The sequence below is a fragment of the Anabrus simplex genome, chromosome 10 (assembly GCF_040414725.1).
Source record: "Anabrus simplex isolate iqAnaSimp1 chromosome 10, ASM4041472v1, whole genome shotgun sequence".
NCBI classification, from domain to species: Eukaryota; Metazoa; Arthropoda; class Insecta; order Orthoptera; family Tettigoniidae; genus Anabrus; species Anabrus simplex.
In genome coordinates this window covers 10,363,969-10,387,864 of record NC_090274.1, presented here as the reverse complement: position 1 = coordinate 10,387,864, position 23,896 = coordinate 10,363,969, and the positions used below count along the sequence as shown (strand labels likewise).

General features: G+C 40.4%; 1 protein-coding gene across 1 annotated transcript; it reads left to right on the top strand.

Annotated features, from left to right (window-relative positions):
- Positions 1–115: 115 nt before the first annotated feature.
- On the top strand, positions 116–22,352 carry LOC136881999 (ATPase inhibitor A, mitochondrial). Its single transcript, XM_067154482.2, has 4 exons — positions 116–251; positions 4,254–4,401; positions 12,433–12,599; positions 22,112–22,352. Exons 1-3 carry the CDS (start codon positions 196–198, stop codon positions 12,565–12,567), a joined length of 339 nt encoding a protein of 112 aa, XP_067010583.2. The 5' UTR covers positions 116–195; the 3' UTR covers positions 12,568–12,599; positions 22,112–22,352.
- Positions 22,353–23,896: the final 1,544 nt, after the last annotated feature.

The following is a 23,896-nucleotide window of genomic DNA, read 5'->3' as shown; positions in this document are numbered from 1 at the left end:
GCTCTATTACATTTATATTTATTATAATATAATTCTAATTTTATGAATTAAATAAAAAGTATTACCAGAGTCATTAAATGAAATTAATAATATTAATATGGTAGTTTGATTTGTCTAACGTAGTTGTACCAATACCATCGCCCTCTTGCGAGTGAATCCTAAAATACGTTTTCGTTCGAGGAGGATTAGCTAAAGATGAATTCCGTACGATTAATTTTACGACGCAGTATTTTTAATATGTATTCAACAGGGTAAGTTATCGAGTTTTTATTTTTACCATATAGTAATAGTTTTTTAGGAGCATCACAATATATTTTTATACGTAATGGACTGCATAAAAATGGAGTCACGGTTATCGCCGAAAGTACTGTACTGTACGTACTTTAGGGTGCGTACGTTATGATACAGCTCTGCTCAGCTCATGGAATTCTGCAGTTCGTTTACATTCTAAAGTACTTGGCGATTTCTCTTTCTATTATGCAGAGATACGTAATGGATATTTATAATGAAGATTTAAAATCAATACACGCCGCCTCTAGTGAAAAGAGAAAAAAATATTAAGCAGGCTATTGCATAACTTTCGTTTAAAGTTTTTTTCAACTGCAGTTTAACTCATATAAAGGACAGGCTTCAAACTAAAGAGCCTGTACCGGTAACTTAAAACTTTTCTCGTATGGGCATGTGGAAGTTAACCCTTCCACCTCAATAGTTTCGCTCAGCAAGCACTGGAATGATTGAATTTGTAAATACTTCGTACGAGGTTACTTACTCGTCTTTTGCCACATAGAATAAAATAGCGGCATGTTTCTACTGAAATTTCAGGTTCAGTAAGAAATTATTATTACATCAGTTTCCCCTAAGTTGTCAAACGTTTCACTGGCTGATGAAAATGCCATATACCAAGCAAGTGGCTGTGCGGTTTGAGTTACATAGCTATTAGCTTGCATTCGGGAGATAGTGGATTCGAACCCCACGGTTGGTAGCCCTGAAGATGGTTTCCCGTGGTTTCCCATTTTCAGATCAGGCAAATGCTACGGCTGTACTTTTATTAAGGCCATGGTCGCTTTCAGTCCTTTCCTATCACATCGTCGCCATAAGACCTATCTGTGTCAGTGCAATTTACAGCAGAGCGATTGGCTGCCTATGATTGGCTGTTTATTAATTCACTTAGCATCCGCTAAAAGGCAGCACTCAGATATCGTAAGAACTGAACTATTATATTGTATCCCGCATCATACCACCATTGGTCTGGATGGATGATCTGTCATGTAGCTGGTGGTCGCTATTGAACTTAATAGAGTTGAAAGCCCAATATTATATCAGTAAAGTCTTAAAACAATTCAATATTCATGATATGTATTTGATATAGATGTTGATTCCCATAGGGAACCTGAAATATGGTAAAACTTTACATCCCGCAGCCCAACGTTTATAACATTATAAGGAAGTTAAAATAATGCAAATCTTACCTGTAATTCCTTTTAGAGGAGTGATGTGTTCATTGCGGTGTCTATGAACCCACCATCCCGCCCCTAGAAGCACTTTTACTTTTATAACCTAATGAAGAGCAGCACCCGCCATCGGCCATGTGTAAAGTAGCTGAATCTTGCCCAGATCCTATCCAAACCGTCCGCACGGCAAGAACAAATCCAGACCAATCGTGTAAGAATAATCACCACCACCAGCTATCGAAACTAGATGCCTAAGGACGCTTCGCGGCTTCTAACCGTCCAGGCCAATGGTCTTGTCCAGATCCTATCCTAAACGTCCGTATGGCAGGAATCTTGCCCAGATCCTATCCTAACCGTCCGCACGGTAAGAACAAGTCCAGACCAATCGTGTAAGAATAATCACCACCACCAGCTATCGAAACTAGATGCCTAAGGCCGCTTCGCGGTTCCATGGCAGGAATCTTGCCCAGATCCTATCCTAACCTTCCGCATGGCAAGAACAAGTTCAGACCAATCGTGTAAGAATAATCACCACCACCAGCTATCGAAACTAGATGCCGTTTATAACATTATAAGGAAGTTAAAATAATGCAACTCTTACTTGTAATTCCTTTTAGAGGAGTGATGTGTTCATTGCGGTGTCTATGAACCCACCATCCCGCCCCTAGAAGCACATTTACTTTTATAACCTAACGAAGAGCAGCACCCGCCATTGGCCATATCTAAAGTAGCTGAATCTTGCCCAGATCCTATCCAAACCGTCCGCATGGCAAGAACAAGTCCAGACCAATCGTGTAAGAATAATCACCACCACCGGCTATCGAAACTAGATGCCTAAGGCCGCTTCGCGGCTTCTAACCGTCCAGGCCAATGGTCTTGTCCAGATCCTATCCTAAACGTCCGCATGACAGAAATCTTGCCCAGATCCTATCCTAACCGTCCGCACGGCAAGAACAAGTCCAGACCAATCGTGTAAGAATAATCACCACCACCAGCTATCGAAACTAGATGCCTAAGGCCGCTTCTCGGCTCCATGGCAGGAATCTTGCCCAGATCCTATCCTAACTGTCCGCACGGCAAGAACAAGTTCAGACCAATCGTGTAAGAATAATCACCACCACCAGCTATCGAAACTAGATGCCTAAGGCCGCTTCGCGGCTTCTAACCGTCCAGACCAATGGTCTTGCGCACGGCAAGAACAAGTCCAGACCAATCGTGTAACAATAATCACCACCACGTTCTCGTTCCTAGATTAGTTCCTAAGTATAGATGTTGGCAGAACTGACCACCGATTTTGCGATTGTGTAAACAAACGACAGTCGCTCCGTGCGCGGCTAAATGTAGCGAGTGCTGGGCTGCGAGAAGTAAAACATTGATGATGTTGATTCCCATAGGGAACCTGAAATATTTGTCCCGAGTGAGTAAATTTATAATATCAATATAAATGGTCCGTTATTGGACATTATAAAATTTCCATCTAACAAATTCCTGGTTGCCAGCGTTTTGCCCCAGTGTGCTAAGTTGGGCTCATCAGTTGCTAAATGAGACAAAGTCTCTCGTAGTGCATTGGCACTTTTGGTGGCTCCAACTAGCCTACGCAGTGGCCTCCACGGTATGCACTAGCCATGCGTCTTGGTGGGTGTGCTATTTACCAACTGATGAGCCCAACTTAGCACACTGGGGCGAAAGGCTGGCAACCAGGAATGAGTTAGCTGGGAAATTTATAATGTCCAATAACGGACCATTTATATTGGTACGATACGTATTTGTCAAAATATAAACTGTTACTAGTCCTGTGAAAACTCTTATCACAAAGAGTGGTGCACATCATTTATTTACCTAAAAACTTTCAGGCATTGAGGCTGCAATTTGAAATAATAATCACCTTGGCACAACAATTCAACATTTTGTTCGGCACGGCGTACACAATTGTGCACGTTTTTGCTAAGTCTGTGCGCACTGGGTGCCCAAGGACTGTCGGAAGAACGGAAGGGCCAGTGAATGTTATGCTTGGACTACTTGATGCATTATACTGAATTTCATGGCTTTCTGGAAGATGTGATGACTGGCAGTGAATTCTGGGCTATTACTTCACGCTTGAAACTAACCTTGCCAGTGTGGTGTGGAAATATTCCAATTTACAGCCACCAAAGACATGCAGGGTCACTCAATTGATGGAAAAGGTCCTAGGGATGATATTCTGGGACATTCATGACGTATCCTTAGTGGAGTTTCTTTCAACTGGGACCACTGTAAATGTAGAAATGTACACTGACAAAATTGTGCTGTACCCTCAGTACAACACCCTAATAGGTACTCTGAAAATGTCTGATTTCAGACATGCTTGCCTGTGTGTTAGGGCTTCTGTTTGTGAGAAGTCTGCCTAGGAGGTACTCAGTTATTCACCATAGAATCCAGACCTCGCACCATCATTCACTTCTTTGGATCACGAAAAAAATTGCCAGACGAGTTTGTACGTTCAGAAAAAAAGGAAGCTTTTAGATTTACGTGATTGTTGATATCGTGATTGGTTGTGCTCAGGTAGCTGTACTCCCAGAGACCGGATTTCTATGAACAAAATATATTCAAATTGATGCCACAATGGCAGAAGTGTTTGTAAAGACTGTTCATTTGTTGAAAATTAGGTGAAACCTGTAGTTTTGTGTACATAACTTTTTGTTTTTTTTTACTCATCAAATATTTTGTAAAAAAAAATTGTAAGCTACTTCTGTCCTCCTTCACTTGATAATTGTCATCTTTTCCACAAAATGTGCATGAAATTGTTCTTTCATGTTGTTACAGGCGATGGTCGTCCAGTTCAGCTAGCCAGCTCGGAGATCTTGGTAGCGGCGCTGGCAAGGGAGGTGGTGGTGGTGGCTCAATCCGTGAAGCCGGCGGTGCTTTCGGCAAGAGGGAGGCAGCTAAGGAAGAGGAGTACTTCTATTTACAGGTGAATGGTCTACGTCAGGGCCTCTCAAACGCCCAAAATCTCATGCGTGCAGATCGAGGCGCAAGAGCTCCGTGCACTGTGCATCGATGCTGCTCGGCATGGCTCGGATCAACGCTTCGTCTCTGGGCTATTCTGCAGAGGGGGACAGGCGGAGCGAGCGAGACAGGCGTGAAGAGAGAGTAAGCGCTATTGCTCCAAATCGAGGAGTGGGGGGTCTGCACTCTGGTCAACCAAGCCAAGTCGTCTTTTGCACCGTGCACAGTGCATGCACCCTGAGAGGCCCTGGTCTACGTCGTCATTCAGAGTATAGTGACTGCAGGTCTGATACCATTACTACTGTTTGTTTTGGTGTTTCCTGCTTTCAAGATTGTAGCCTACATTTTAAAAAAAGACAGCGACAACTGAAAAAAAAAAAACCTGTTGATATTGTGATATCGGTCATGCTGATCACACTTGCATTATCTGGAATCCAAACCATAGGATGTAACTTCTGATTTAAAAGACCCCATGTACATCGGGAGGGATGCGAACCACGGCTGCTTTAGATAATACAGTAAAATCTTTTTTAACCAAAATAAAGGGGAGGGGGTGTCACACGTATTCGAATAACCAAATTTTCAGATAGCTGAATGATTTTTAGTGTCAAAAGGTAGAAAATGATTATTACAATACTTTGCATTGAATGAAATGTTTGTTGATTGTATTTAAATTATAATACTAATAAAATATCTTGCCATCATTTTATGAGATCTGATGGCATAATTCCATTACTTTTTTTCAACTAAGCTTAAAGCTGTATGAAAAAAAATTTTAGTGGAAAAGCTCTAATTTTTAGATAAACTACTTGTGCTAATAAATTACAGTTCCAGAATTATCACAGTCTGCTTCAGTTTCATTGACATGATGTAAAGTTTGGAAACAACACAGGTTGTAAGTTTTGCCAAGAGGATAGCACCTCATGGGGATAACTGTAAGTACCTAGGTGTTAATATAAGGAATGATCTTCATAGGGTAATCACATAAACAAGGTTGTAAAGAAAGGATATAGATCTCTCTATATGGTTATGAGGGAGATGGGGGTTATCAATTGCTGACAAGTTTCTCTTCTTAAAAACTCAGTTTTTGTGGGTTCTTGGAGAATGTTCTAAAGGCCAGTCTTGAAATCTCAGATTCTCCTGCGTTGTTGACATCTACTTGGTTTGGTGGGGGCTGGCTGTGTAGAATTTTTCTTCAGAAGTTCCCGTCGTCTCCTAGCATTGTGTTTCTATTTTCAGCGTTGGTGCTCGAAGCGCTCAGAGTTCCTTCCAAGACATTGCAGTGACATACTGAACGGTCAGATGCAAGTCTCTGGTAAGACTCTGATTAGAGTAGAATTCCAGTGTATGGGACAGTCATTAGGATTACTAAATACGAGGGTAAAATTACTGCCCTGCACACCAACTTTAGTAGCATTATTAGGAAGTAGAATTTATGCAAATTACTTGGAATTTCTTTTTAGAGGAGAGATGTGTTCATTACAATGTCCTGGAACCCAACATTTTGCCGCCAAAAGTTTTTTTTACTTTTATAAGCTAATAAACAGCAGCATTTGCCATTGTCCATTGCTGAAGAAGCTACTTGCATTCCTATTGGCCATTGTGAACTCGGATGTGATGTCATTGCCGTCAATCATCAGCCTGGACAGAGTAAAAGCACAAACAAATAGAACTAATAAAGGCAGGGACGTGTCGAATCAAATATAGAATGCTCTGCTGTCGCTCTAGGTCAAATAGAATGCCTGTTATCGCCCTGAGATGTTTTGAAAAAGTACGGGAATGAGTTGTAATTCATCTTTCTCCCACTAGACCCCCTATAGAATGTGCTGTAATCGCCCCACTTCAGTCTCAATTATGGAAAAGTATTAACGTTCTAATTCAACTGTCCACCACTAGGCCACATAGAATGCGCTGCTATCACCCTAACCAGTGCAGACGACCAATGGTGTTTGTACAGGAGAAACTAGAGGTCTAAGGCCGCTTTTGGATCTAACCTTGGGGCTTCCCTTGCTTCTCCCCAAATCACTGGTCTTGTCCAGGCCCTACCCTAACCTATCCAGACCAGTGGTCTTGTCCATGCCCTACCCTAACCTATCCGGACCAGTGGTCTTGCCCACGCCCTACCCTAACCTATCCAGACCAGTGGTATCGTCCACGCCCTACCCTAACCTATCCAGACCAATGGTATCGTCCACGCCCTACCCTAACCTATCCAGACCAGTGGTATCGTCCACGCCCTACCCTAATCTATCCAGAGCAGTGGTCCTGTCCAGGCCCTACCCTAACGTATCCAGACCAATGGCCTCGTCCAGGCCCTACCCTAACCTATCCAGACAATGGCCTCGTCCAGGCCCTACCCTACCCTAACCTATCCAGACCAATGGCCTCGTCCAGGCCCTACCCTAACCCGATAGCCTCGTCCAGGCCCTACCCTAACCTATCCAGACCAATGGCCTCGTCCAGGCCCTACCCTAACCTATCCAGACCAATGGCCTCGTCCAGGCCCTACCCTAACCTATCCAGACCAGTGGTATCGTCCAGGCCCTACCCTAACCTATCCAGACCAGTGGTCTTGTCCACGCCCTACCCTAAGCTATCCAGACCAGTGGCCTCATCCAGGCCCTACCCTAACCCGATGGCCTCGTCCAGGCCCTACTCTAACCTATCCAGACCAATGGACTCCTCCAGGCCCTACCCTAACCTTCCAGACCAGTGGTATCGTCCACGCCCTACCCTAACCTATCCAGACCAGTGGTATCGTCCACGCCCTACCCTAACCTATCCAGACCAGTGGTCCTGACCAGGCCCTACCCTAACGTATCCGGACCAGTGGTCTTGTCCACGCCCTACCCTAACCTATCCAGACCAGTGGCCTCGTCCAGGCCCTGACCTATCCGGACCAGTGGTCCTGTCCAGGCCCTACCCTAACCTATCCAGACCAGTGGTCCTGTCCAGGCCCTACCCTAACCTATCCGGACCAGTGGTCCTGTCCAGGCCCTACCCTAACCTATCCCGACCAGTGGTCCTGTCCAGGCCCTACCCTAACCTATTGGACCAGTGGTCCTGTCCAGGCCCTACCCTAACGTATCCAGACCAGTGGTCCTGTCCAGGCCCTACCCTAACGTATCCAGACCAGTGGTCCTGTCCAGGCCCTACCCTAACCAATCCGGACCAATGGCCTCGTCCAGGCCCTACCCTAACCTATCCAGACCAGTGGTCTCGTCCAGGCCCTACCATAACCAGTCCAGACCAATGGTGTTTACACAGGAAATTAGAGGCTTAAGGCCTTAGTTCTTAACTAGAGGGTTTGGCAGCATTGTCGACCGCCCAATCACGTCCTCCACTAGAAGTAAACAAAAGACAGGAGCCAAGGCACTAATATTGGTGCGCATGATTGATAGTATTCATCATACGAGAACCGGAAAAGAGCCAACAGAAAACAGCACAACTGTTCTTGATGATCTCCGTCAAAATAGTAGTGTCTGTTTCTAATTAAGATTTTTTCAGGTATAATTCTGTTATGTATTTCCTCTTTTAGGTAGTTTCTCAATTTTATTTATTCGGAAATTGGTTTGACAGACTGAAGAACGTAACAGTTAGAAATTGAGCGAGTCAGAACGGAGAAAATATGACTTCAGATATGACAAAAAGGGTGGTGTTTCGAAAATGTTGCAAACTTTGGGGTGGGAAGACCTAGGAGTAAGGAGAGATGGCGTGGAATGTCATTAGTAGATGAATAAGCCTGGAGGATCTTTTAAAAGTAGTAAAGATTGTAATATGGAGATAAAGTTGGAAATTAAGAGGACAAAGTGGGGCAAATATTCATTTATGGGATGAGGAATAGGAGTTTGGAATAATTTATCAAGGGAAATGTTCAATAAATTTCCAAGTTCTTTGAAATCATGCAAGAAAATAAGTAAACAATCGATGGGATATCTGCCACCTGGGCAACAGCCCCAAGTGCAAGTGATTGATTGAGGACACATTCGCACACATATTACAGTTAATGTATTTAGCGTTTTTGGCTTTTAGTGCCGGGAGTGTCCGAGGTCATGTTCGGCTCGCCTGGTACAGGTCTTTGTGGTTGACGCTCATGGCCGACCTGCACGTCTGGATGTGGGATTATGATAATGAGGTAGTGAGACGGCAAGATCCAGTGTCAATTCAAAATAGAAATTTGTTGTTTGCAATAACCTACTCCCGTCGAATAACACCACAGCTTAACTTCCCCACCTGACAGATAAACGGCATTGTATGCCCTCACTCCCACACGAACACTGCTGAGATGTTTCAAATAGAATTCAGACCTTTGACATGCAATCTAGTGATCAGAATTGTATATCACCACTTCCTACCATGCCACCAGCTGCCTCTGTGGATCCGTGGTAGAGTGTCGGCCTCCGGATCCCAAGATAGCGGGTTCAAACCCGGCAGAGGTAGTCGGATTTTTGAAGGGCGGAAAAAAGTCCATTCGACACTCCATGTCGTACGATGTCGGCATGTAAAAGATCTCTGGTGATACATTTGGTATTTACCCGACAAAATTAATTAAATCTCAGCCATAGACGCCCAAGAGAGATCCGGTTTACTCTAGGTCCGCTAGATGGCAGACAGAGTAAACTGGAACGTCGAAATTGACGAGCAGACAGCCAGATGGCGTCAAATCGAAATGTCTGCAAACGGTAGCTGAGGCCATACGATTATTATTATTATTATTATTATTATTATTATTATTATTATTATTATTATTATTATTATTACCATGCCACCCAACTATCCGATGGTGAAAGTTTTGTCCAACTGGACTTGAACTAGTTGACTGCGGTATTCAGCCATATAGAAGTCACGCCTTAAGTCGTGGCCACCAGGCAGCCTAGTGCACTTAATGACAAGGCAAAATACCAAGAGATTCATGTGAATAATATTACAAGGAATCTTTATTTTTAAATTTTTTTTTCTTTCAAAATCCACGTCCAGTTGAAGGTTGCCTGAGACAAAGAAAACACTAAAACAGTTTCAATTTACAATAAATTAATTGTCCACGATCTCAGTCTGGCAAATAAAAGTGATGTCAGAAGAGAACTTGTGACCACTTTCAGCCCTCAGTGTATCAAACACTACCAGGTATAAGATGCTGTCTAGGTAGTGCCTAAAGGATGCATACCTCACTGACTCAGTCTTGCGAAGAAAAATGAACATTTTTTCTGAAAACAGGAAAAATATTAGTTTTATCCTCGCATAATTCTTTTCCTCCCACCATTTTGCATATTTTAAACCTCGGAAAAGCAACAATGACAATGTCTTGCCTCTGCATGCTTTCTTATCGTTCTCTCATCATATAAACCTGCTCAGGATGAAACAGTAAGATAAACACGGTATCAGAGGCACAGGGGTTCCTGAAAATGTCGCCAAAGTGAGATTGTCACTTAAATTCAAAATTCGTTAGTGTTTATAGAGAGTATGAAGGCATTTGGAGAATTGCTGTGGCAAGAAGAGGATCAAATGTCTTAGATTAACATACTCGACAGAAGTTCTTTCTTAATACAGAATTCGGTACGATTGGGCGCTGTTGTCGACAACATGTATTGAATAGGTGGATTAATAATAATCACTATATTGTAAGCATTTATAGCAAATTTCAATACGGGTCTAATCATGAGATTAGTTACATGTAACATGTATAAGCCAAAACTACCATGGTTCCTTAGTTCCAAGGTCTTCAAAATATTCTCTTGACATCTTGTAACGGATTTTGAAGTGTAATAATGTACTTGGACAATTAACAAGTTACCATATTGGATCAAAACTGATTAACATGAATTATTTTTGGCCTGTTGAGCTGTGACTAAATAAGAATAGTTACTTATAACTGTTGAGCTCGTCGGAATTTTACTGGAGTAATGTTATCCTGCAAGCCCGTAATTATACGGATCCGCATCCAATGAGGCATACTGTCCGGATTGTACTGCCATCTAGCAACAATCACGGAACTGAATTCAGCTTCGTTTTCTCCATGCATGAACGATAATTGGCGACAAGTTGTTGTGTTTTTTGGGGGCCTGGTTTGGAGTGTGATACAGGACAGAGCTACTTCTGCTATTGCTGGTGGATTTTAACTTATATCTACAGTGAAGAAGAAAGCATGATGATTTTATTCGACCCTGGGTGATCACGTCGTCGTGTGGCAATGACCTTATCGCCTTCCATCCATTATCCTGCGTATTTTTAAAAATCTATAAGTAAGCCTCCAGTTCTTGCTGACCCTGGAGATATGATGTGATGAGCAAATTTGATAATTGAAGGCTACCGAGTGGATTACGTAAATTTGTCTGGCTTAATTGAACTGCTTAAATCTATAATAACCTACTATCCAAATTTTTTTAGGTGCACAAGAAATTCGTTTTATGCAACAGGATGAATTCAGGTCGTTTTTAATTGTGAATAAACTACCGTATTTGTTGGCGCTTTGATGTAACTATTTGTAAAGTAACTGAACGGGTTAAATCTTTATTATCTAAATTACCCCAAGGGAAGTGATTGTATGAGTCGAAAATTGTTTCTTATGGCTAATTCTGCTGTGTATATGTCCTTTCTAGGTGGGTAGCTATTTTGCTTTGGTTCATCACGTGATCTGGTCGCCATGGTTGCACTCTAATTTACATGTGGGTGGGCGTGGTCTGACGTGCGGCTATGGAGATTGTTGCAGTTTTGTTTTTGGCGATAGATGTGATTCAGTAAAGGCATCTCCATTTCCCCCTTTTTGCTTGGCTTTTGAAAACTTATATTTAATTCTGGATTATATTTGTCTTGGTGACTGATCGCCTCTGTTGGCCAAATTAATATTTAATTTAATTATCCCATTCCTAATATTTGTTCTTGTGGAACTTGCGTTCTGTGGATTTTCAGGTTAGTGACCCTGAACTACAGTTGAAGTCGTCCGGCCCCACGGTGTAGGGGGCAACGCGTCCGCCTGTCACCCGGCGGCCCCGGGTTCGATTCCTGGCAGGGTCAGGAATTTTAACCAACATTGGTTAATTTCACTGGCACAGGGGCTGGGTGTATGTGTCGTCTTCATCATCATTTCATCCTCATCACGACGCGCAGGTCGCCTACGGGAGTCAAATCGAAAGACCTGCATCTGGCGAGCCGAACATGTCCTCGGACACTCCCGGCACTAAAAGCCATACGCCATTTCATTTCACAGTTGAAGTCAATAAGAAACATTTTTCCAATCATGAAAATTCGTTCTTGGAGTCAAGTGTTCAATTAAGGACTCCGTACCTTCGTTCATTTCTTTTGAATTATATTTTTATATTTTATTCCGATTGAGGATTTTACCAGGGGACTGGTTTGTGAACTCAGATTGTATTTCTTTTTCCCTTTTCTTCTCCTGATTTTAATTTTTGAAGGAATTTGAAAGTTCTGTGATCTTTAATTTAATTCTCTTTTTCCATTAGCCTAACTTGGGAATTTTAACTTGATTTTTATCTAAATTTATTTTTCAGTCAATTAAAGTTTGTGCTTAAACTTGAAGTAATTATTTTAGTAAGTACTATTTCTTGGCCAATCTACTTGACCTCTGTAAGCCTAGTGGTATCCACACCTTGCAACGACCTCCTGTTGGGAACATCTTTGTAAGTGCTTTGCTTAATTTTATTTTCCCTGGTCGTGCAACTACTGTCGTGTAATACCTCACTTGTAAGTCCACGATAATCTTCATGCAAAATTTTTCACTGACGATTTTCTTCTGATTCCTTTAATAATAAAACAGACAGTCCTTATTTGATCCACTTATCATCTAGTACAAAAATGTGAGTACTGTGTTGTAGATCCATTTTGACGATGTATGTACATTGTCCTCTGCTGCATATTACTCCCTTGGAAACACAACCGTCCTTTTCTCTGTTGCCAGTTGACTGTTTCCTTTGTTATTTCCTTCCAGCTTTAATGATGTTTACTGTAGAATTCTGAAATTACTCTTTCTCTGTCACTGTAGCAAAGGGAGCAGCTGCAGAAATTGAAGGCTGGGCTGACTGATGAAATCAGCTTCCACGAGGAGCAGATCAAGCGTCACCAAGAAGCTATCAAACGCCACAAGGAACGTGTCAAAGAGATTGATAACAAGCATTAGAAGTATGGATGGAGCCCATTAGACTGATTGCAGTAAGTTTTTATTGTTAAAACCAGCTATCATTGACAGGTTAGATTTTTCAGTCGTAATGCCATCTAGCAGAGATGAATGGCAGCAGATCGACAGCACACCTCCATTAACAGCAGTAGTTGGTCAGCAAATACGCCACAAATATGAAAATTACGCTTATTAAAAGATTAGTTCCTCCAATATCGTGTTACTGTGATGCTGTACTAATGAATAAATTCAGGAAATACAACAGACCATGAATTCTTGTATCAGATTCATATTTTCTTAATGTTATGGCTAGACCTGTGACTTATGGCTCTAAAAATATTGGTTTTAGGCACTTAAAATTGGATTTTTAAAAAGAGAAAATACACTTAAAATATGCTTTAAAAATGTGTAGATAGGCAGAAAGTTTTTGCTTGTGAGCATAATTTTTTTACATCAAAGAAAGGACAATAAGTTCCACTTTTTCAATACTATATATTGTGTGAAAGTTTTACATTACAGTTAAAACATCACAACTTTTGTACATTCGGTACCGGTTTCGACAGATTCCCTGTCATCATCAGCCGAGATGACAGCTGATGATGACAGGGAATCTAAATTTATTTTTCAGTCAATTAAAGTTTGTGCTTAAACTTGAAGTAATTATTTTAGTAAGTACTATTTCTTGGCCAATCTACTTGACCTCTGTAAGCCTAGTGGTATCCACACCTTGCAACGACCTCTTGTTGGGAACATCTTTGTAAGTGCTTTGCTTAATTTTATTTTCCCTGGTCGTGCAACTACTGTCGTGTAATACCTCACTTGTACGTCCACAATAATCTTCATGCAAAATTTTTCACCGACGATTTTCTTCTGATTCCTTTAATAATAAAACAGACAGTCCTTATTTGATCCACTTATCATCTAGTACAAAAATGTGAGAATAACAATTCTCGGCTGATGATGACAGGGAATCTGTCGAAACTGGTACCGAATGTACAAAAGTTGTGATGTTTTAACTGTAATGTAAAACTTTCACACAATATATAGTATTGAAAAGGTGGAACTTATTGTCCTTTCTTTGATGTAAATCTTGTTTCAATCATCATCATCGGTTTGCCCTTCCAGCGAGCCGGGTAGGGTGTTTGAAAACGAGCGTCTTCCAAAGTTGCCTATTCAAAAACATTTCGTTGTCCAAGACAGATTCCCAATTCCATCCTCTTCTCTCCACGTCTTCCCTCAGTTGGTCCATTCATCTTCTTCTTGGTCTTCCAGCTGGTCTTTTACCTGTTATTCTCTTTTCCAAATAAGCACATGGTAACCTTGTGCTATTCATTCGTTTAACATGCCCAAACCATTTAAGTCTAGATGACCTAAGTCTTTCCTCCATCTCGATTCATTTAGACCTAGGTTAGATCGGATCTCATCATTTTTCACATGATCAAGTCGGGTCTTTTGGAGGGCAGTTCTAAGAAATTTCATTTCACAGGCTTGAATCCTACTATAATCCTTTGATGTTAGTGTGCAGGTTTCCAGAGAATATGTAAGGATAGGAATGAAATATGACTTGTACAGGGTCATTTTTGTTCTTTGTGGGACTTTCTGATCCCATAGTAGGTGTCTAACGATGCTGTAAAAGTTAGAGCCTTTGGTTACTCTGTTTGTTATTTCTCTCTCAGCTCTGTTATTACTAGCGATTACGCTTCCTAAATAACTGAATTGGTGTACTACTTCAACTTGGTGGTCCTGTATTTTTATGTTGCATTCTGTATAATGTCTGCTGATTTTTAATGCTACTGTTTTTGATGGGTTCAATTTCATTCCATAGTCATCAAACTTCTTACACCATGCATTCAGATTATTTTGCACTCCCTCCTCTGTTTCATCCCATATTGCCTCATCGTCTGCAAAACACCTGAGCCTGAAGATCTGTATTACCTTTTCCTTTTAGTTCCTTTAAAATGGTATCCATAACTGCTATGAATAGAAGTGGTGACAAGGCACTTCCCTGTTGTACTCCTTTGGTTGTATTGAACCATTCAGAGTGACCATCTCCAATTCTGACACAGCTTTTACAATTACTATATAGCATTTGGATCTTCCTAATAAGGTACTCCGGTACACCAAGTTTTCTAAGACTTTTCCAAATAGTTGATCTAGGAACATTATCATACGCCTTTTCAAGGTCCATAAACACAATAATTAGGTCTTTTCCTCTTTCCCAGTCTTTCTCTGCCAACATCCTCAAAGCAAATATCAGATCTGTTGTGCTTCTTCCAGTCCTAATGTTTCAATACGGAACCTAAATATGAAATTCTTAACGTTAAATAATACATAATTTTTTTGTAAAATATTTTTTATTAACACACATGAAAAGGCAAATATGTAACTACTCTAAGGTTTATTAAGTCATTCATACATTATTTCAGTAGGTCAGCTTGCAGATATCCATATAATCTTGAAAAAAAAGAAAATCCTTAACTGCTGGTTATAGTGCAAAAATGGAACAAGGCACAACACAAAGTAGTCTCGATTAAGATCACTAAAGAACTTAGCTGTAATTCTTTGTACCCTACTTCTTAATTCACTATGTCTATTACAAATATTAATCTGGCAAATTCACTTATAAATAGGGACCTGAAAAAATCGCATTTGCAATAAATGCGAATAATCTTGTACTGAATCCAAGCCTACGGTAATCCTAATGTGGAATAAAACCTTTTTTAGCGTAAAAGAAGTGCACAAAATGCGAATTGTGACCCAAAATGCGAAATTAGTGTGAATATGCGAGTTTGGTGCGAATTCTGCGAAAATGTACTATTTTACTGGCGAAAACATATTTCGTCTAAATCGTCAGAAATACTCAAAATATGATGCATAAATCTTTCGACCATTCCTATTGATGAAGAAAAGTAGCTGATCGATTGCTGCTTGCTGACTTTAATCGATATTTACAATGGGAATAGCAAGGGAAATAAAATCTGTATCGATTATTATCGAAATGTAAATCGAGTGTCACGGAAATAACGAGATAGATGCAGTGTTGTTTTCCTGTTGTTCTCTTTGGTTCAAAACTGAAACTAGTGAAGAGTAGAAAGTCGAGCTATTGTTTAGGTTATGGGGCGCACGAAAGGGCTCAGCAATATGCAAAGGATGGTTTTATATGCCACAGATTCAACAACAGTGTTTTGCAAGTATTGTAATTGCCGAGTTGGGTGGGAAAAAAAGAATAGCATTGTGAAACATGTTAAATCTGAAAAACACGTGGGTAAGCGACGCGATAACGAAAGTTCAATCCCTGTTGCTAGTACGTCTCAAAGAAAGCAATCTTCTGTGCTTACACAGTTAGATAGTTGTAAAAGACGAAAAATTTTCAGAGATAACTTCTCGAAACGCACAGTTGAAGTATTTGCCAAAGCAAATATACCTCTGGAAAAGCTGGAAAACAAAGTGCTAAGAGCCTGGATCACTGAGTTTTCAAATGAAGAGCTGCCATGCGTGAGAACTCTACGTGAAGTATATTTACCGGGTAAGTTTCGATTTCATTGATCGGGTACGTTTTAGGTATTACGACATCGAAACCATACGCAAAATTGAAGGATACCGAATTTGAGTGCGATTTCCATATCGAACTATCTTACCCGTACCCAATTGACCCCAGTAATTTTAAATTATTTTGTTATAATTTGAGGTCTTTCTTCCTTTCTAGAAGTTGCATCTGACCACCAGAAAAGAACAGCAGAGGCTCTAGTGGGGAAGAACATGAACATATTCTGTGATGAAACTACAGATAGAATGGGCTGTTGTGTTTTTATCATCATCGAAAAGAGAGCTGCACGTTGTTTCTGTAAACTATCTTGATGCAGGAAATGCTACAAACTGCTCTCGTGCTGTTTTAGAAGCTCTGCGCAGTTATAGTGTACCATATGATGCTGTTAAAGTGTTTGTTAGTAACAGTGCCCCGTACATGACCTGGTGTTATGAAACATTAAGTGTGGTCATAGGGGATCATTTAATGCATGTACAGTGCTGGGCACATAAGATCAGCTTGGTTGGCAATAGGTGGGTCGCAGTGATGACAGATTTAAATCATGTGGTTGCGATGGTAAAGTCTGCATTTTTGAACACAAGAAAGCGAAAATATAATTATTTACAATTCTTAACATCAAAGTACGGTGCTTCAAAGGAAGCAAAGCTTTTTCCTGCACCTGTCATGACCCGATGGAATAGCTGGTTTCAGGCTGTCTTCTATCTGAGTCCTTACTCTACTGATGTTGTTACATATTTCAAGATGTCTGACATGAAAGACATCAACAACTGTGGTATTAAGTACCTGACTGATCTGAGTGACCGAGAAGTGAATAGGCTTCACTCCCACATGGTTTTTGTCACAGATCATGCAGCTGGATTGGTTGACCTCCTTACTGAACTTGAAGGGTCTCTGTATCCTACCTCTCATCTCCTTTACCCCAAACTGCAGAACCTTGACGCCAGTTTTACCTTAATTTGTGAGGGGAATTTTTCTGCGGCAACTAATGATGCTTTGATTAAGCTCACTCCTCTACAGCAGGCTGCATGTAGAGACACATTTGTCAAAGCTGCTCATTCTTCACAGTGCAAGCTAGCCACATTGAAAGCTAAAGACCCCAACCATAAGTATTTTGTGTCAATTTCTCAAGCTTTGCATCCAAAAAATATAATTTTGAATAACACTGATAAATTAGGGGAGCTTGAGAAATTGTTTGGAGTAACAGATCTCTCACGAAACGATATCTAGTCTGGTTACTGTTCTCTGAAACATGCAATTCAAACCCAGATGACAGAAAGTGAAAAATGTGATATCATGCTTGCATTAACTGCAGTTCAGACAGAGTTCAGCATATTTGCTAAATACTGTTTTGAGTTGTTGTGGACCCCAACGAACAATGTAGATAGCGAGCGCATGTTGTCTCATTACAACACAGTGGTTACAGACAGACGGTGCAATTTGCAAAAAAGCAATGCCGAAGTACTGACAATGCTTTCGTTTGAACAATGAATTTGTATTGTGTGTGAACCAAGGACAATAACTGCACTTCATAAACTTGGAATCGTTAAAATTAATAATACCATGCGATTATTTTAACTTCGTAAATAGATGCTAATTTTGGAAAAATAGATGCTAATTTTGGAAAAAATAGATGCTAATTTTGAAACAAATAGATGCTAATTTTTCAGGTCCCTACTTATAAACATTTACAGTAAAAATCTAACTAGTATTTATGACACAATTTTATACACTTGATGTTCCCTGACAACTTAGAAACTTTCAGTTGTCTGATACATTTCAAAGCATGTGTCAGTGTGTAAAATGGCTTTGCTGTGCAATTTTTACAATAATAAATAGTCTCTTTTCTTACTTTTTGGGCCTTACAGACAACACAGGCTACAGAACCCTATTTTCATCGTCTGGGTCTGCTCTGTCACTTAGGTTATTTTCGCACTTGCAACAATTTCACTTTCCTTGCTTTCCCACTCATCACTCATTTCCGGGTATTCATCATCACTGTTTAATAATTGACTATTTCACTCTCGTTTTGAATATATTTCCGCGACATAACGTCTGGAAAAGGCAAAACATGAACTTTAACAATGTCAACAAACTTTATGAAGTACACCAGCATGGAAACTACGTTTCAGAACAAACACCTTTTTAAAATTCCAAATCATTGTGTTTATCCTAAATAAAGGCCCTGTCTATACGCCCCTGGCATCTATTAGCTAATATTTCAACCCTGAGAAGAAACATACGGTCACAAAAGCGCACAACTCAAAATTCCGGGTAAAAAAGTCTATTGCTCGCGCGGGAGTAGGCGGGTTCTGGATAAAGACGTGTAATGCTTGGCTAAGGTTAAACTGTAACATAATATTTGTTTTTACTTGAAGAAACATGGTATCCCTATTCTTAACAGAAAGGACTGCAAACTTAAGACACAATAAAACATACATTTATCAAAAACTGTTATGGATTATATGAAAAATCATAATCAATACTGAATTACAACCTTAATACCAAAATCACCGAACACAATTACAGCACTGTAGGCATCCCATAACAGTGTAAACGTGGTGTGTTTATTTATTTGTGGGGAACATTCCTACAGTACTTTAATTCGTAGTTTGCTTTACAGTACATAACAATAATCTTCTCCAAATTTCTCACAGTCAGGCTGTGTCTTTTTTGTACTGAAATCATTTTGAAAGCAGAAAATGTGTGTTCCACACTCACAGATGTTAGGTGGGGGGGCATAGGAAAATTTACCTACATTTTTCAGTTCAATTTCACTCGGAGGTAAGTCAACCTTTTACCCATCCATTACCTGATGTACCCTTTTCAGCACTGAATAACCTGGATTCTTCTGCAGTACACTAGCCCACTTGTCTCTTACCATATCCCCTGCCTTTGCCCTGGTACTTTGTATATTATTCTTAGCTTCCTCAGTTACGGAAAATACACCAGGCAAATGCCAGGGCTGTACCTTAATTAAGGCCACGGCCGCTTCCTTCCACTTCCTAGGCCTTTCCTATCCCATTGTCGGCATAAGACCTATCTGTGTCAGTGCAACGTAAATCAAATAGAAAAAAACGTAAAATTGCTGTTTGAGACTGCTTTTTTCTCCACTTTTATAATGGTGACTGGAAGAAATGGAAAATTTGCCTGAATATAAGCAATGTCTCTCTGAACACTGAAATAATCATTTAGCAGCTCTTTGACAGACGACACACGCAGAGTTGCCCGTTAAAGGCGCATTGTCTATCGCAGTCATGATGTCTTCAAGATGTTCCATCCAGGAACCCCAACGGGTGATGATTGGCTGTGGTGGAAGGGGAATAGAGGGGAGTTTCTCTCGAAAGATGGCTATTCTTGATGGAGCTTTACAGAACACCTTGTTCGTTGTTGAAATGAGGGTATTGACTGCTGTATTGATACTGGGTATTGATTAACTGTTTCTGTGAGTCTATGCAAGGCATGGGCGATGCAAGTAACATGAATTAAGGAAGGGTAGGAAGTTTTGAGGAGAGGTGCAGTAGCAATCATGTAGGTAGGAAGCAGCATCAGAAACAAGGGGAAGGACTTTAGAATCATCGACACTCCCAGGATTCAACAGTGCTTTGACTATTGACTTTCTCAAGCTGCTTAGAGCAAAGAAGGCAAGCAGTAGATGCTTGATTGGGTTCCAGTTTTCCTACTAAAAGATTAGCAATGTACTTGCCCAGGGTTTCTTCCACACACAACCGTATGCAGGGCTCCCCTATATCCTCCCTGATTGACAAAATTACCTCATTGTAACAAATATTTAAGTTTTTCTTTAATGTAGGTGCTGATGATATGTGCTGCTTGGTGTATTTCTGTAAAAAGTCTCTGAAAAACCAGATTATGCACAGCATTCCAGGGAATATTTGCTGCAACTAAAACTCCACACATATCAGCATGGAAACCATTATGGGTTGTGGGAGATATAGTTTGTGTGAGCAGAGTCGTCTGTCTAATGTTATTTTTTATGGCTGCATTCACTTTGTGACTGGTACTATCTGCATGCTGCTGAAGGTGGCATTTTTTCTCCTGTGAAATCTAAAACACAGGCTGATGAAAATTGGAGACTAAGATGAGGAATAGAACAGGTGAATAGCTATTGAATGAAATTTGTAATTTTTAACTGTGTCATTTAAGCCACTGTTACTCTAAAGTTAATTAAGAGCAAGAACACTGCAGGCCTTGAAGTGCCTTAGCTTTCAATAACGGCTGCTGCCCAGCTCATGGCCTGCAGATATTGGGTGGTCGTGTGGTCAGCACGTTGCATCCCTCAGCTGTATTGCCTTGCCTCCTTGACATTTGCTCACTGTAAATTCCCAGTTGTCCTCATGATGCTGGCTCAGCACTCTTCCAGACCTCGTAGCTTTCTAAATTACTACTGGTACTGGAAATCGAAACCAGGCCACCTGGGCGAGGTCTCTACAATTAATTAGAGGAGCCAATTACAGGGTGTCTACTGATACTGGAAGTATTGGAATTTAATATAGGTACTGGAATTTTTAACCATATACTGGAAAAATGATAAAATATACTAGAACAATTGTTATTCTTTATAATCTACCCTGGATATTTGCACTCAAAAGTCCAGGTAATAAAAATAATTGTTTAGGATGCCATTATAACTTAAAGTGATTTTATTGAAAAGTAATACTTACTTAGTGCAGTAGTAACAGTACAGTTACTAGAATTATAACTTGTGAATTTCTCTAATAACCCGGCATCAGGACGTGACGCCTCCTTGTACTGTTTTCAGTTTCCGTTCCCTTTTCCTTCATTCTTCTTTTTTGCAATACTTCAAGTATAATAACAATGGATGCATTATATTACATGATATACTCAAAGTAGCCTATATTATGCATACAGTATAATGTAATTCATCCATTGTTATTTATTTTTCAGAGAAATAAGAGGAACTTTCAAAGATGACTGTTTGGACAGAATAATAAATTCAGATTGGAATTGGCTTCAGAGAGTGAAAAGTGATTACTATAAAGGGTATTGCTCTTTGTGTAGGACTAGTTTTGATATTAGGCAACATGGGGGTTTCTTCAGTTCGATCTCATGCCGAAGGCAAAAGGCATATCGAAAGAGTAAAGTTCCAGCAAAAAACTGTTACACATGATTCCTGCCAAGGAAGCAACTACAGACTCAGTTCCTGTGACTGCTGCTCCATCAACTACAAACTCTGTTCCAGCGAAACCATACTATATTTATCGTGAATACTTGCGTATTTCTAGCGCCAGTAGACAATACCCTTCTCGCTATAAATTTACATGATAATAGCCTTTTGGAAATTTAACAGACTTATACAGGAGAATTAAAATTTCTTAATTATACTACGCGTTTAATTCAAGAGGAAATAATTAAGATAGTGAGATATTACCATTAATGATGGTAATCTTTTTTCTAATTGAATTTTCAGTTGTCATTAACATTGAAGAGTCCAGAAATGAAGGATAAGCCTCATACAAAATCAAAGTCATATTTGATTTATATAAATTCACATCAAAAGAAGACATTAATTTTTGTCAAACCAATTTTCTCAAATACTGGATGAAGAATGATTTGTTAATTTTGGTATTTATTTATAATAAATCCACCAGTGTTTTTATATATTTATTTTATTTATGCCATGAGCCTATGTCAGTCACATTTCCCCTTATAAATTTTCTTTATAAATGTCCTTAATAGCTAGATCAATCACTTTCGAATGCTGAACATGGAGCGCAACTTACAAGTGTCCCCTTTTTGGGGTCGCTCAGTCATCAAGAACAGGGTAACTCTCAGCTGTTTAACCTAGTTTTCACCCATATAGATCAGGTCTCCCGTAGCGAAATAAAATAATGACTCCCAATTAAGACAATTTTAGACGGGTACAATACCTAGGGATTATATTGCTCCTTGTAGTTCTTCATATGCTTGTATTTTTGTTTCAAATTTGACAGGTAACTAAGATGTAATCCTTTTCTGTTTCAGATGGTGGTTACTGAACGGATGTGCGGAACTACTCCTATATTTTTGTGGTTCTTATACCGGTGGGCAGCAAGTTAGCCTCAGTGCCCAGGAATGTTTCACGCTAGTGTAAGAGTCTAACATAACTTTTTGTAATGGTTTTTGTTTTTTTGTATTATAATAGCAATATGCCATTGACTGATACTTTGTTACGTAGATGTTTTGAGTGATTATACCATGGGTAATACAAATCTGTGTTAAGTTCTCTCTGTGTTTCATTTTTGTATTCCTATATCAATAATATTTTACCTTGAACAATAAAGAGGCACCTTTGAAATCTTTACTGTGACTGTGGTCACACTCTTCATCCTCCTCCTCCTTTCGCTTTATTCAGTTCCTGCCAGGTTGGGGCATTTGTCATCTTCCTCTCTCGTTCCACCATTCCTTTTCCATCCTTACGAGTTGACCGTGCAGTTGGGGGCGGCAAGCTGTGAGCTTGCTTCTGAGAGATAGTGGGTTCAAACCCCACTGTCGGCAGCCCTGAAGGTGGTTTTTGGTGGTTTCCCATTTTCACACCAGGCAAATGCTGGGCTGTAGCTTATTTAAGGTCACGGCCACTTCCTTCCCATTCCTAGGCCTTTTTTCTCACATCGTCGCCATAAGACCTATGTGTGACGTAAAGCCAATTGTAAAAAATGTTCCATCCTTTTGTCTCAGTCCAGGTTTTTACTCCTTGAACACCTCTTTATTGAATCAATCCACCTTTTTCTCCTCCCATCATCTTTACATTATATGGTCACGTTGTTTGTCCAACACTTGTCCCATTTCTTTACAGGGTGGGGTATGAGGTGAGATGAATCTGTTGTGGCGGGTTTTTATGACCGGATGCCCTTCTTGGCGTCAAGCTCATCAGAGGAGTTGAGATGAAATGAATGATATAGTATGAAGGGGGAGAGTGAAACCTGATGCCGGCACATAGCCTTCTCCTGTTGAATAGCACCAAGGGGTCTGCTCAAGGCTTAACGTCTCCATCTGATGGACAAATCACCATCAACAGCGTCATATGTCCTCACTCCATACAAGCATTGCGATTAGAAATTGTATACCACCACCTCCCCTACGCTGGCGGCCAACAGTTTGATGGTGAAAATTTTTCGACCAACGGGACTCGAACCAGCTAACCACAGTGTCAGACCGTTCAGACTTCAATGCGTTAACAATCACCAGGCGGGCTATTATATGGTCACATTTCATGACAGAAATGTTTACAGTAAATGTGGCTGGATCATAGTGTACCATCATCATCTGCAGTTTTCAGCTGTTAGCCGGGTCTGCTTGGAACATAAGCCTCTCCATCTCCTCTTGCCTTCCCACCACTTCTCCCTAGTCACACTTTCCCAGTCCTCTCCTCTTCTCTGTACACATTCTTCCAGTCCTTTTATCCACCTGTCTCTTGGTCTTCCTCTTGGCCTGTTATCTCCATTTCATGCTACGTCTGCGGTATCCTTTCCTCTGTCATTCTCTTCATGTGTCTGTACCATCTAAGTCTAGATGCCTCTATCCTATTCTGTAGTGGCTCTTCTTTTACTATATTTCGAACCTTCTCATTTCTCACCTTATTCCATCTTGTCACTCTGCTTCTCAGAAATGTCATTTCACTTGCCTGTATCCTATTCACAGCTCTCTGCCTCATTACCCAAGTCTCAGCTCCATACGTCGGAATAGGTATATAGTACACCCTGTATATCACCCTTTTGCTTCTCTGAGGGACATCCTTGCTCCAAACCAGGCTTCTGACACTTTTCAGGA